This window comes from Chlamydotis macqueenii, chromosome 13, assembly GCF_036417535.1.
Source record: "Chlamydotis macqueenii isolate bChlMac1 chromosome 13, bChlMac1.mat, whole genome shotgun sequence".
NCBI classification, from domain to species: Eukaryota; Metazoa; Chordata; class Aves; order Otidiformes; family Otididae; genus Chlamydotis; species Chlamydotis macqueenii.
The window spans coordinates 16,761,922-16,777,974 of NC_141568.1; the positions used below are offsets into that span (position 1 = coordinate 16,761,922).

Here is a 16,053-nt window from a genome sequence, read left to right on the forward strand (position 1 = left end):
CTTAGAATTTGTGCATTTAACTAAAGAGATTTCTGTAAAAAAGAAACTAAAGTTACGTGAAAACTACTCCAAATTTTGACACTTGAAATTATACTCAACTACCTCTGAAAGTTCCTCATTATTTCATGCACATCCATCACTTCAACACAGTATCTAGGCCACAAAAGCCTATATATAGGTCGTATCAGGTAATATTGCTTCCTTGAACTCTAACAGAAACGACTGAGAGAAAATAATGTAACTTTCTAACTTGTCACATATGTAGAGTCAATAGTTATGGCTTCAAAAAGGCTCTTACCTTAAGAAACAAGGCTCCTTTGGAAGCCAAGGAGTCCGTTCCTCTTCCATTGGGGTAACAGTGATAGGCAGCATCCATAACAGGATAGCGGCTGGCAAAAAGTAGACCACTGTTCACAAACTTAAAGCTACAGCAGCCATGGCAACTGTAGACCCCAACATCATAGACAATGTATTCAAAATAGTGATGAAGCTGCTCTTTCAATTTCTCCGCAGCTCTTTTGTCAAACACTTCCTGCAAACACAGAAAGTCCAAGTTGGCAGGGAAGAAAGCAGAGATCTCATGATCAAAGGTCTCATCTGTATGTTTCTTTTTCCGCACTGAAGTCTTCTTCATGATTGAAGCTTTGTAGAGGAGCTTGTTGTTGACAGTGCTTTGGTCCACTGTACCATCTCCAACGCGAACTTTCACTAAGGACTCACGTGAGGCAGAATAGCTGTCTAAACTCCCAGAATCTCCTTCCTTCTGTTTGTGGTTAGGTGTTTTTGAGATCTCTGCGTCACCTTCAAGTGAGGGCTCTGCTGGGCCACTGGCATGAGCCTGGCCATTCACTGTATCTGTTTCTGTGTCTGACATGTGGCCATTATCCTCTCCATTTATGCGGACAATGCAAGTGTTTTCTTCTCCCTCATTTGGCTCTCCAGCTCCACCTTTATCTTCTCTACTATCCTCACTGTTGTTTGAGCCACAATTGTCTCCTTTATACTCCATTGATGTTGTCCTTTTGATACCAGCATTAACAGTACGATTAGTGTTATCTCCACCCTGGGGGGAGACCAAGCTGCTAAAACTTGCTGCACTGATGGATGTGTTGGTAGGAGAATCTATATATATTTTGATCTGTGGTCTGCTTGCTCCATTTCGGATCCTCCGGCCAATCTCTTTAGCCCTAGCCTGTGTATTGAAAACATTATTAAATCTTGCCAGAGAATCTGGCAGCAGGCAAACATTGGCACTGCCGAAGCAGAAGCTTTTCCCATTCCCTGCAGCCTTCCATTCAGTGAGCAGCGTGGCTCCGTTGGCATGGTTCTTGTCTTTGAGTCTGGAGTAGATATATGGCCTTCTGGCTGACTGGAGTGGGGACCACAACAAGAAACCAATCAGGGCAAAAGGAAGAGAGGCTACCAACAGTGCCAAGTAGATGGGAGTGGTAATAATGATGCAGAGAGCATGAAAATAGCATGGATCATCTGCTCTTTGACGTTTTTCATAGGTGGTTGGAACAAAAGAGGCCACAAGCCTATCCGCTAACCAGTAACATGGGAAAATCAGGCCCCAGGAAAAAGAATGCAGAACTGACAGAAAGCTGTTGGGAAATGGGGAAGTGTATAAAACCATTGCAACTCAGTTATGACAACACTTCAGGGTCTACTACATGATGTCACTGTGTCAAGCATCCATGAGAACACTGGGAGAGGGCTGGGGAGAAAGGGTCCAGTCAGGAGTTTTTTTTCCAGGAAGAGTCAATAACAAAACTTTAAGAGCACCATTTCACTGTGTTGGAGTAAAAATGAAACAAGGCCACTGTTTTCTTCTGGCTTTTTGGCATCTATATTTGTCAAAGGATGTCATTGTTCACTGGAGGCTGCCATAACGAAACACTCCGGAGGCAAAAAGGAAACCTGTAAAAACAAAAGACACACAACATATGTAACACTTATTAAAAGTTTAAAGCAGATTTTGTCACACTGATTTTGCCTTACAGTCTAAATTACTTCCCTTTTTTTCTTAGCATTTTTGATAGTCTGTTAAAGACTATGAATCTAGAGCAACTCCAACAACAAGGGACTGGTATTGGAATCATAGAATCTGCAAGTGAAATCAGTACATTGACCATTTAATGCACATGACTAATGTGATCATGAAATACATTTCTATTATGAATTTTAGGCCTTGCATTGAGAAATATAGTTTGGAGTTTCTTTTAGTTTATAATGCATTCACACTAATATTTATATTTATTTATATTAGCTGTTTTCAGAACCTTGCAAATGGTGCTTAGCAGTCATCCCTAGGCTGCTCTAAAAGACTATTACATCTAGTATGCTGTCACTGAAGTTAAATTTGCTTGAATTGCCAAAGTACTTAAAAAAAAATTATATAATGGAGGTACAATGGCAAAGGCACCTTGTATTTAAGAGCAAAAACCATCTGTTTGCTATAAAATATTATTTGCTTTGTTGCGCTTTTAAAAAAAGGTTTAATTTAAATCAATTAAAATACTCTTGATATGGTTGCTGTTGATAAGCTGCAGTTCAAATTCACTCAGCTGCAGTCCACGAAAAACTTCCTCTTAAAGGTTTATTACACATAGGGAATACTTAAGCAAAACATAAATTAATCATAATTAACATTATTGTTTTTAAACTGCAATCTTCAGCCTTGAAGGAAATGATACTAATTGAACATATAAAATAAGAAAAACAGTTTCACATCTCTCATGTGAAGAGAGATGATGTCTTCTAAAAGTTGTCTTACCAGCTGGAAAATTCTGACCTGAGGTATTTAGCAAATGTCATGATTAACCAAAGACAGCAAATTGTTAGGGGCTTGATCTTATTAAAAAAGCTTGGCAGTATACATACAGCTTACATATTGTTCTGCAGGGCACCCAGAGACAGAAGGGCAGTTCTATTTCTATTTAATAGCAAATTAAACAATTGTATGGGACTCAGAAGAGACAAATACAGTTATACAAAGCAATGCCACCTTAGAATCAGAACAAAAATACAATTCTTGAATTTTCTCTCACCTTTTACATTTTTGTCTCTTTAGACCAAGCCCTTGCAATTGACTTATGTTCCTACTATCAGCAAATTTTTAATTGTGGTACACAAGCAGTACCAGACTGCTGACACAGAGTATACTGTACAGGTCAGAAGCGGTAAGTAAGGCATTAAAATACATGGCTTAACTAGCTCTTTTTTTTACTACATGTATTTTTTTTGTTTATTAATGGTAAGAAAATTCTTCCCTCAGCCTAGATTCCTGATCAGCTAAGAGTAGTCACAGCACATCAGATGTGCAGCTATACATTTTTGGTAGGCACTATGCAAAGAAGATTTTAATAAAGGAACAGATGAAGATGAGACAGTTTTGCAGGTATCTCTTCCCAGAAGTGAAAGGCAACCCTGGAGAAAGCACGTAAGTGTTAGTCCAAAAAATCTAGTAAGATGGTGACAGGGGCTCATTTCAAAAACTTACTGGAGACAAGAATCAAATCCTAAAATAGAGTGAGAAAAATCAGGTTCAGTGGGGGCATGATTACAAAGACCTTTCAAGTAGCTGGTACCCAAATACTATAGAGGATCATAGAATCATAGAATGGTTTGGGTTGGAAGGCACCTTAAGGATCACCTAGTTCCAACCCCCCTGCCCTGGGCAGGGACACCTTCCACTAGACCAGGTTACTCAAAGCCACATCCAACCTGGCCATGAACACTTCCAGGGATGGGGCATCCACAGCTTCTCTGGGCAACCAGTGCCAGTGCCTCACCTACCCTCTTCCAGTTTAAAGCCATTACCCCTTGTCCTAACACTACATGCCCTTCTCAAAAGTCCCTCTCCAACTTTCACTAAGTCAGTAAGCGCATACATTGAAAAGGATGGCAGTGTCACAATAGAAAATTGCTTTTCAGTACTGTCTCCTGGGCATGCAAAGAAAGCTGTATCTTTGAGATCCTATGTAGAATCTTTGAGACAGAAAACGATGCTTAATAAATATGCATCTGCTGATATCAGGAAAAGATTGCCAAAACTTGACTAAAAATAAAAGGAGAGGGGAAGATAGAAGAAACAAGAGTTGGTTTACTGCAGCAACACACATCTAGCCTTCCAAGTGTAAGAGTAACACCCCTGCAACTGCTCACAGCAACTGCACAGTTTGCCAACACCAGGCAGCCGATTATGTTTTATGGGATATATGGTCCTGTGTATTTTTTCTGATGATACTATCTGGATGGAAATTGGAAAGGCTGGACCAAGGGAGGTTATTTTTTTTTCTTTTTAATTATTAGCTTAGCATAACTTTCTCAATCTTACGCAACATGTTTAAGTTTAAATAAATGAGTGACTAGTCAAGTGCCAAATAACAAATGCTTGGCATTTACTCACTGCCAAAAGCATTTTGGGATGTTGATAATAGAGGGAAGCTTAGCAGATTTGTTTTCCTGAATGATTTTTAGGACTCTTCAGTAAGAATACTCAAAAGAGACTCTGGCATCTACATATCAGATAGGAAAAAGAAAAAAAAAAAAAAAAAACCCAAACCAAAAAACCCCACCAATTTAAAACCTGTCCAATTATGTAATTACCAGTAGACACAAAAAAAACTGTAAAGAAGTTATCCTGTTCTACTGGATGCTTAAAATGCTTTATAAAAGCCTTGTGTACTTACATAATCACTCAGTAGACCAGAAAGGTTCTTCTTTACAACAGTGCCAAGGGTAACCAGAACACTGTTCTTCAGGGTTTGACAAGTTAGGATGGACTGCAAATCCAACTTTCACGCTAACCATCTTACCAGTGAAAGCTGCAGTTGTGTGGCAGACTACAAGGTCAAATTGACTTTTACTATTTTAAAATAACACACTAGAAAAAATGCAGAACCACGATAGATCCATAATAATTTGTCTAATTAGGTCTTCTATAGATAAGTATTTTCTTAAGTATACAACGACAGGGTGTTACAACTCCTAGGGAAACATGACATCAAGTGACAGTTTTGTAACAACAGTAGTCAATGCCTGCTCGATGATGTGATGAAGTGAAAAAAAAAAAAAAATATATATATATATATATATCAATCCAACATAACTCAGGCAGGTTCTGTTATGGACTGCAGCATGAATGAGCTGTAAGATAAACAGCTGTCCAGCAAACCATAAAATGCTCAACCGTAACAGCTTCACAAAAGCAATCACCCAGATTACAGGGACATACTAAATCTGAGGAATTAATGCTTACTGTAGATACAACATACTATCGTGTATTAGTAAAAAAGGAAGAAAAATGAATGCAATCAGAAATTCTTTCACAGGATAAGATTACACAGCAAGTGTTGTAAAGCAAATTGGTTCAGACTGAGGTCTGTTTTAACAACATTTAGCAAGAATGTAATTCTTTGTAAACGCTAAGAACTGAATGATGGTTCAAGGCCACATTGGTGACTCCCACACTTCCTCTGCCTTAAACAAGGCTAGTACCTTGGAAAATCAGGGATTTGCTGGACAGTTTTTGACCAGGTGCCAGCTGCATTCCTCATTGCTAGCCAGCTGAAAAGGGGAGGCAAAAGGGATCTGAGTATAGAGACACATTCCATCCATTTTAGTCTATGAATTCTAATAGAATTCTCACAACTAACGATACAGAAGTATAAAAACTGGCACCACAGCAAGTTTTAAAATATGATAGCTGGAGAAAAGGGAGGAGAGAATTATGAGTTGCATGTCCTTTAAATTTTTGCATATTGCAGACACAAGGCCCTGTCAGCACATATCAGCACATCAAGGCCCTAATTAAAAACAGTCTTCTTGCAAGTACAATATTATTCTAATTTATTAATCTTATAGATGAAGGAAATCACACAATTTGCCAGAGCTCTCTTACAAACTCACTGGCACACACGCCGTCAGGAACAGAGTCACAAGAGACTCATTTTATCTCAGCAAGATCTTAAAGGGTGAGGGAAGGCACCATGTGAGTAAATTGCAACTTGGAAAACATGACGTCAGTAACATTGCTCTTAATGCAACGGTTTAGATGGAGCCTAAAGTTAAAGTGCCTAATTCCTTGTGATGAAGGGCATTACTTGGTAATCCAATGCTTTATTCATAGGGTTTGAGAGATTAAGGGAGAATTTAAGATATTGCAATGAAACAGATATTTTTATATGCTACAAAAGACGTAAACTGCAGTCTTGTTTAGTTGTTTTTATTATTTTCTAAGTGTTTGAAGGCTAAAAAAAGACTTTATTTTATTTTTTTATGGTGCTGGTATAGAACATCTCAACTTTAGTGATAACAAGACATCAGGTGGAAAGGTTTCAAAGATTTTTATGATTATAATTATGCCCAGAAGTATGCTAGAGACAACATAGATCAAAAGAGATGTTCCTAGCTCCAACACAGCTCGCAAACTAAATAAAGGGCAATACAAGTCAACAAATAATAGAGAAACAGAAGAAAACCAAGTAATGTTGCAGTAACAAGGTTACTGGACAGTCTAGAAATGGTTAGAAAAGTTTCAATGTCCTTTTTCTTAGAAAACTAAAATACACGTTCAAGTTCAGGTAACTCAAATGTCTTCAAATTTGCTATTAACACCTCAACTGTATTTTTAAAATATATGTAAATTACTCCAAGAATAGTTATTTTTTTAAAAACAGAATAAAACTGCTGAAGTGACTAACTGATTTGGAAAGTTACTCTATGGGTAACTTCACAAAATAATTCACATGAATTTATTAAAAGTAGTTTTTCAGAATCTTGACAATTGCTTGGTCTTCAGTGAAAGCTGTAGCAATACATATCTAAAATTGGATTCTAGAAAAGTAGTTTGTTTAGACTGTGATGACTTTTTGTTAGCTTTATTTCATGATTGTCATTGTAATTTGAAGCAGAGAAATATAGCTTACAACAATGCTACCACTACACCATGCAAAAGAGCAAAAATTAGCGTTTGAAACTGAGAACAGGCGAAATGAAGATCCCAGGGAACTGAGAAAATTCCCACTCAGACCTACATCCTTGCTTATGAGACAAACCACAACTTAATCTCTGCTTTCCTCCATGCTCATCTGGTTTTGCTCCCACACACACTTCATAAATTCTTCCTTTCTTCAGTTTCTTTCCCCTGATTATTCTTATACATGCTTTTAATTAGAGTCTAGTTCAATAACTAACTACCCTTCTGGAAAAAAGCCTACTCCAAAAGGCAAAATACATGTGACCTGTTTTCCATGCTTGATTACATGACTCATTACAGAGACACAGCCATCTCAAGGTGCCAATGGCTCTAATGGAGAAGCTTTCTTGTCCCCCTGTGATCACTTCACAGCCTGATGTTTTAACTGAAATCCTGTCATCCTGTATGGGGGCTCATTCCATGAAGCAGTTCAAGATGTAGGCTAAGGGAATGTAAGCACCACTTACTGGCTTACCTTAACTTCCACTTAAATCAATAACAATTTACAGCTTATGAAAATCTTAGTAACAACTCAGTAAAAATGTGGATTCACTATGATATGAAAAGTTGAATTAGGTGTATTACTGGCACTCACGAATAAAGCAGTACCCATTCAAACTAAGGATTTGTCAGAAGGAAAAGGGAAGGAGGAAAGTGTTTTTGCAGACTTGCCATTGCAATGTTCATTTACCAGTTTCTCCCTAAACTTTCTTCCTTCTTTCTAAAGAAGGTAATCAAACATTGCCTAGCTACTCTGCGTCTTGACTTTATTATGCCCATAGGCTGCCACCAGGCAAGAAGCCATTATAAACAAGATGTCTAGCTTAACTGGACTAACTTGTAAAAAGTAAAATATTGAAAAGTGTGAATTTACAAGTCTCACTGAATACCAGTGATGTCAGAAGTTAAGTAAGTGTCTGTAGAAAATAAAATCCAATCACCTCCAGAAGTTCATAGAGCCTGCTCAAATCTCTGGCATATTTAGTGATGAGTAGAGTTATGAAGATGCAATCTCTATTCGAAATAAAGAGGTATCAAGCAGTTGGGCTAAGTTTTCAACAGGAGTCTTTGGAACTCAATGACACCTCACTGAATTTCTGTAAAAGCTTACATTCAAGCAAAGATGGTGCTGTTATTAACCACAGCCTTCGTAGCTTAAGGGACCTGAAACAGGGCTATCAAGTCGAGAGCAAATCAGCCCTTCTGTAACAAAGCCCATCCTACTGGAGTTTGATCGGTAGTGACAGAAGTAGCTCTTGTCACCTATGTGACAGCCTGCCCACAATGAATGGGAGGTAGTAATCCTGCTCATTTGACAAAAGATTGGCTGTAGCCAAACCAGAACACCTGCTTAGACACCTTAGCAGAGAAACTAAGTTTCATACTGGCATGGTATCCTATATAACTCCTCACCCCAAACAGGAGTTTTTCTATCACAGACCTGAAAATTTGCTTATGACCAGACTGTAGAACTTGCTCTGTGCTTTACAGTTAAGTGTGGCACGGCAACAGATTCTCTTTTCCAAAAGCAAATCATCTGAATTTGGTAGTCTCAGATCATATTCCCAGGCCAAAAACCAGACCCACACACCTTCTGCTACCTAAATTAAACTGGATTAAGTTTTAAACTTTATATTAAAATACAAATTAAACTATGTCAATGTATGGAAACACACATTAAAAATATATCTAAACAGATATAGCCAATCAAAAACCATGACAGTTTTGTGCCTTTTTTCTTTCAGAATGGATGGAAAATTGTAGCTAAATTCATTATTGCAGAAAACAACCAGCTTTTTACATTCCTGCAAGGAACCTTCATTCCACTCTGACACAATAGATACTACTTGCTTAAAACTTAATTTTGGAGTCATAAATGCAGAAAGGATACATCCAATCTTTCAATCCTAGAAGAGATTTATTCTTTACTTTACATATATTAACTGCAGTCCCAACAATGAACAGACAATTGGTGTCTACATCAAGCTAAACACCAGCTGTAACAGTGACTCCCAGCAGGCCTAACCCAAACTCGGAAAACCTCCAAATTCTAAAACTAAAAATTTTGTGCATTCTGTTATTTGAACCTGAGTGCACCAATACCAGCCCGCAAACACAAGCTGACTAGTCAGATACATGCCACGTGGGAACTTCTTAATAGGGCATTTAGTCTACTTCACTGTTGGGTGCAAAGACTCATCTGAAAATCAGGACTCCAGAAACTTTCATAAATTATTTCAATGTAAAATAGAAGCAGACTGACAGTTGCTATTGTATTTTAGAGGAGCCAATGCCACAAACGCCTCTAAAACTGTCATGGTTATGCAAACTAAGTAACATAACAACCAGTACTAGTTATGATCAGCAAGAACATTACTTCAAAACATAAATTTAAGTGTATCATTTGAGTAACTTCTTCAGGAATTCATACCAAAAAATCCTAATCAACAAAACTGTCCCTTCTTGTACAGGAGGCACAATCACATATTTACAAATTATCCATTCATAATCAACAAAACTGTCCCTTCTTGTACAGGAGGCACAATCACATATTTACAAATTATCCATTCATATTTATGGCCTTAGGAACTGGTAAGAAATAGAACAATAGTATATTCTCTAATGGCTGAAAATAATGGCAGATACTTCATATAGCTTTAAGTTTTCAAAAAAGCATTGCTATCAGGCAAGAGTTAGACAAAACAAATTCGTCTGACCACTTGGTGATCTCACTCAGCACCTGGAAAGCTAAACACTCTCTATTCTGAGACCTTATTTGGCGTACTTCTGTAGTGAGACAACTGTAGCATAAAAACGCATGAATCTGTGACACTAAGCTCTATTTATACAATAGAAATGGAATGGGCTCTATTTACAAAATACCATTTTAGTGTGCTTTAGCCCCCTATTTTACAGGAGCTGGAGTAATTCAATAATGGCTAAATAAATCTGATCTTTGTAGATGGTTTGTTTAACAAATCTTAGTGAGATGGAACAATATTAGCTTTGAGTGCCCAAGACAGAATTGGAGATAAAATTTTTCCTACTCATCTTTCACCATCTAAAAACTACAGAGGCTTGACTACAGCCTAGTCCATAAATTGTTAGGGGGCATCGGCTCCCTGTAAAATGAAAAGCTGTACTTTCTCAAGCAGCACTTTAAGCCTTCAGGATTCTAGTAGTCCAATATGGCTCATCAGATAGATTTTCCCTAGAGTGAGTATTTTTATACTGTTGAAGTTTTTCTTAACAGCTGGCAAAGAAAAGTTATCTTAACCTACAATAAATCCAACACAAATCCCTGACAATAAGTATCTCTTCTATAAAAAAGCTCACCTATAATTCTCAAAATACTTTATAAAGGAAATTAAAATACAGCACAACAGAATTAAAACACAGCTATCCCTATAGAGAAAATTAAAGTACATTTGTGCATGTTCTATATATGGAAAATTGGAAAAGCAAAGCATTTGTAACTTACGTAAGTTTTCATGGAAACCCTGAGATTAGACTCCTTAACTCACAGTTTCCTGCTCTACTCACAAAGGCATATTTCCTCAGGATTCAGAGATTTAATTGTATGGTGTATAATTATAAAAGAATCATCATTATTCAAAACTAAACACATAAACACTGAAATCTTTCCCCAAAACTTGTTACCATATCAGCCTTTCTGTCAAAAACTGAAGAGTTCAAACTCAAGATTTTTTTCAAGATTAAATTGTGTTGAGATATATACAACAAAAATACTCAACTTTTCCTCAAACAGTTAAATATTAGACTACTGAAATTCTGTTTAAAAAAACCTGACAACTCAGAGCACTCTACACTTGTGACTTTTCCAATGTGGTAACAAATTCAAGCAAAATTTTTTTTTTTTACTTATTTGTAAATCCATTTCACTGTAATACACTAGTAGACTAAAGTATACCAATCCTCTCATATTTTTATTTCTTGTTACAGAATAAGACATGAAAAAGGTCTTACTTTTTATGATTATAAATATTATAATTTTTATATATGATTTTTTAAAAACTGTCTCATGTAATCAGTTTGCACTTTGTTTAAGAGAACATTTGTTGCTATCTTTACATAAAGCATGGCTGAATTTTGCTCAACTATTAATCTCTCAAATACTTACGAATAAAATATTTGAAACCACAAAATCTATTTGGTGATTTGTCTTAAAACTGCTCCTAAGAAAGCAGAGAGAAGATCTTGTGCAGGCTTATTCTAGGGAGCCTCATGCCATGTTACAACTACAAAATACACCACAGAACAGTGGCGCAGAATATTTCAACTCTTCATTGTCTACAGTGGAGTAACGTGGCACTCTGTTACACTGAGTACCTCAGGAATAACAGCAGGTTATACCTATGTCATGGTTTAACCCCAGCAGGTAACTAAACACCACACAGCAAGTTTCTCACTCCTCTGCAGTGGGACAGGGGAGAGAATCACAAGGGCAAAAGTGAGAAAACTCATGGGTTGAGATAAAGACAGTTGAATAGGCAAAGCAAAAGCCATGCATACAAGCAAAAGCAAAACAAGGAATTTATTCACTACTTCCCACTGGTGAGCAGGTGCTCAGCCATCTCCAGGAAAGGAGGGCTCCATCACGTGTAACAGTTACTTGGGAAGACAAATGCCATAACTCCGAACACATCCCTCTTTCTTCTTCTTCCCCCCACTTTATATATGCTGAGCATGGTGTCACAGGGTATGGGATATCCCTTTGGTCAGTTGGGGTCAGCTGTCCTGGCTGTGTCCCCTCCCAACTTCCTGTGCACCCCAGCCAACTTGCTGGTGGGGTGGGGTGAAAAGCAGAAAAGGCCTTCACTCCATGTAAGCACTGCTCAGCAGTAACTAAAACATCCTTGTGTTACCAACACTGTTTCCAGCACATATCCCAAACATAGCCCCATAATAGCTGCTATGAAGAAAATTAACTCTATTCCAGCCAAAACCAGCACAATCTAATAAGACTCATGCCAAGAATCCACTTTACTATCTAAGTACACAACTCCACTTCTACACGTTTGTAGAAACACTCTCCAGCATTTTTTAAATGTTTGCCACCAAAATAGCATTCTTGCAAAAAAAAAAAAAAAAAAATCTTCTAGACTCTCACACGAATGCAAAACAGAAGGACTGCAATATGTTTCCCACTCATCCTAAAACTTATTTCACTTTTTATTAAGCATTGGGTTATACAGAAAATGCTGATCCTTTCTCTTTCCCTTCCAAGACATCCTGACAAACTGGGAGACATGCTCAGTATGTTCTGGACGCCTTACTGTTACAGTACAGGAAGCAGTGTTCAGTCACAAAGCATTCTTTGAAGTCTACTAACACTGCCTGATAAGAGCCAGGTTTCTGGCACCCAATACTAAATTGCCTAAGAGTCTTACACATTTTCTGCTGGCAAAACAGATCCTGGCTCACATCTGGATGCTTCCAACCTTTCAGGTTCCATGCTTCAGAGACTCCTATTCTATACACATCACTGTGATTTTGTGCATAAGTTGGGGGTAGATTTGGTAGAATAAAGTGAACGCAAACTTAGAGGGGAATCTTATTTCTGAGACAGAAGATTTTATATCTCTGTAGAAAAACAAGAATAAAAGGAAATTTCATTTTTGTAGCATCAACAAAAAGATGCTTAATCCATAACACATCCTGAAATATCCAAATTGTGTTGTTGATACTCAAAGTGGTTCAGGTTTAGGAAAGAAATAACAGAAGCTATGCTAAACACAGAACATTCTAACACTTCTACCACTAAAACAGAGAACTGCATAAGACAGTAAAAGAGTCTGGCAAGAATTTAAAAGGAAAAAACAATGAACAAGTGAAAAGGAGCAGCTACTTTATTTGGTATGCATATAGAATCATAGAATCACAGAACAGTTTGGGTGGGAAGGGACCTTTAAAGGCCATCCAGTCCACCCCCCACCCCTGCCCCCCCACAAGGAGCAGGGACATCTCCAACCAGATCCAGATCAGGTTTCTCAGAGCCTCATCCAACCTGGTCTTGAATGTTTCCAGGGATGGGGCATCCACCACCTCTCTGGGCAACCTGTGCCAGTGCTCTACCACCCTCAGTGTAAAAATTTTTTCCTAATATCTAATCTGAATCTCCCTCCCTCTATTTTGAAACCATTACCGCTTGACCTGTCACAACAGGCCCTACTGAAGAGTTTCTCCCCATCTTTCCTGTAGGCCCCCTTCAGGTACTGGAAGACCACTATAAGGTCTCCCTGGAGCTTTCTCCATACAAAGTTCACCTTGCAATTCTATGGACTTTTATTTTCCTTAAAAATGCAGTATTGTTTATGCATTGTAAAGATCAGGACAATGTACAGATATTTCATTTTACACCCTAGACCCCAATTTTTAAATTACTCTTGCAGCTACGATGAAATCCGCAAGTTTTATACATCCAGCATGAGCAGGAGGGACAGAGTTGCTTATTTACATATTTTTAAGGAATCTCTGCAGTGTTCTTGTGTGATCACCAACAGCTGATGAATACTACATGCCTCTCCTAGCCATCAGCAGAAAAAAAAAAAAATCAATATTTAATATGCTTTTAAAAAATTCTACTGAGTCAAATCATTATCAGTATTTTCATTGAGACTGGAAGTAAAATATTTAATTGAAACAGTTGTTGTTTAATAAATAATCAGAAGCTGTGCACACAAATGCATGGTATTGCCAGATCAGATTTTCATGCATTATATTTTCCATATACTGAATATAAGACACATTTAAATAAGATCTCAATCCAAATAATAACACTTTAGAGAATCAGAAGCATTGACTCCAAAATAGACCTGGGCCTATCTCCAATTTAAACGCAATCTCAGTATTATATTTAGGATCCAAAGCAAGCATCCTATATCCTCACTGCTGCTTTTACTCCGTCAGGTAAGCTTTGCTGTTGCAAGTATTTATCAAGAAGATACATACTACAAATAAATACTGCTATTCCGGGGGGGGGGGGGGGGGGGGGGGGATTCTGAGTGCATTAAAATTTGGTCAAAATATGGTCAGAAAATAAAAAATGTGGCATTTCTTTTTTAAAATCAAATCTCTGATGCATAGTAATGTGGATGGAACTAATTTTACTTTCACAAAGTTTAGTTTTAGTAGCTTCTACACAGTCAGTTCTACCATGGCAAGTTAAATGGGGTTTTGGTTTTACAAGATTTGCATGAATGTATTTGTCAAGTTTGTTCCATTCCCTGGACCAACTGTGCAGTCTATTATTTTCAAAGAGCATCTGTAGACATGTACAATACCTGTATAAATTATTAGGGTTATAAAAGTGCTAAGAAGCATTCACGTAGCAGAATTTTTGTTAACAGCATAACACAGCATAGAACTTTTGTTTCCAGCATAAAGCTGGAAAGACTTTTGCTACATCTTCCAAACCAAAACAGTATTGTCTTGCCATTAAATAAACTCACTTGCACTGTGATTCACTTCAGAATTCAATTTTTAAGAGTCATTTTGTAGAGTAGAAATACATTTTAAAAATTCAATTGTCTTTACTAGACAAGCAGGCCTTAGTGTGTTGAATGCTGTGATCTTAGAAGTGAAACTCTTCAGCACTGAAATGAAAATAATATTCCAGGGTAAGTTTGCATTATCTCCTGCATGTAACAGGAGTTGTCAAAGAAAAGGTGTAAGCCACAGAATGCTACATTTCTGGTACTTTTCATCTCCTTGGCTTTGGATTATCTCACCCCCACTACAAACCTGAAGTTGTCACATACAAATATCTGAAAGTCTGTGTTAGAAATGATGCAGCTTCAGAGATGAAACAGCAACTGTCATTTTTTTAAAGGGCAAAGTGATCTTTATTAGCTATTATTTGCATTTCTACCTCTGCTAACTGCCTCTTGCCTAAGCTACACTTTGCAGGACATACATTTCTTAGAGTACTGCAGGTAACGATGCTGTCTGTTTGTTGGCCATGGGTTGTACTCCTATATTGCCTTTCACAGGACCACTCCCAGAGGTAAATCTGCATTAGTGAAGCAAATGCATACCGGGAAAGTATCAGAGCACTGTCAGACAGAATAACATTATTTATACAATTCTGATTATTATGCATCCCAAATTTTTTAAGATCTGAGGAGATGTAGAGGGAACATACTGCTAGTATCTTACATAATTCATCCTGATCACTTAAATAGTTTCTTAAAACAGCATCCCCTGCATGCCTGTTTTTGAAGTGTTTAACAAGGTATACATAAAGAGGGTAATAATTATGATGGGGGTGTAATGAGCTTCACTATCAACAGGAGTCAAAGTACAGTAGATTTTTATCTAGGTAATTATTTCTATGTGCAGTAAAAGCACCTGCAAAACTGAGGAAATAAAGCCTTTGTATTACCTCTAGTGAAGGGAATTCACAAAAGGGAACTTCAAGTTTTATTCTGAATTTGTTATATACATCTGACAAGTATTAAGCTGATAAATCAAGAGACCAGAAGCCTCATGTATTGACATAGAGCTTATACAGGACAGCATAGGAAGTAGAACTTCAAGTTCTAGTGTGCCTTGGCTACAGGTAACAAGAAACGACTTGTGTCTATGGAGTTAGATGTCAAACTTTCCACATCAAAAGGACCATTTGTAATATGACTGAGAGAAATAACTGCCTTAGCTATGAGTAGCAGATTGCTATCACAACAATACCCATGGACCAGCATAATCCACAAGCCACACAGTTACCCAAAAGTGAATGACCTTTTCCCAGGGAAGAGAAGTAGTTTATTTACAAGCCACGTTCATACACTCTTAAGTCCAACAGCCAAAACAAGCACAAAGTACTGCTGATCTATTTGCAGTAAGCGTTGTCAAGGTGGTCAGGGCTTGGGCTGAGATCACTGAACTCACACAGGACACTGAAAGCAGGTACCATTAGCTGGTTACATTATGTATTCTGGTTAACGGGATCATTGATCTGTTTTGGTGGGAAATACTACACGGCAAAAGCCATAAGGCCAGTAAGCAACAAGAAGCTATTTCATCCTTCTAAAGGGAAAAACCACTTATAC

General features: G+C 37.6%; 1 protein-coding gene across 1 annotated transcript in view; it reads right to left on the reverse strand.

The window, feature by feature from the left end:
* The window catches only part of SMPD3 (sphingomyelin phosphodiesterase 3), a 124,428-nt gene that overhangs the window by 35,478 nt on the left and 72,897 nt on the right, over positions 1-16,053 (reverse strand). Inside the window, exon 2 of the mRNA XM_086757871.1 lies at positions 299-1,920. Coding sequence (XP_086613997.1) covers positions 299-1,636 — 1,338 coding nt within the window. The 5' untranslated portion in view covers positions 1,637-1,920. The remainder of the gene's footprint in view (positions 1-298; positions 1,921-16,053) is intronic.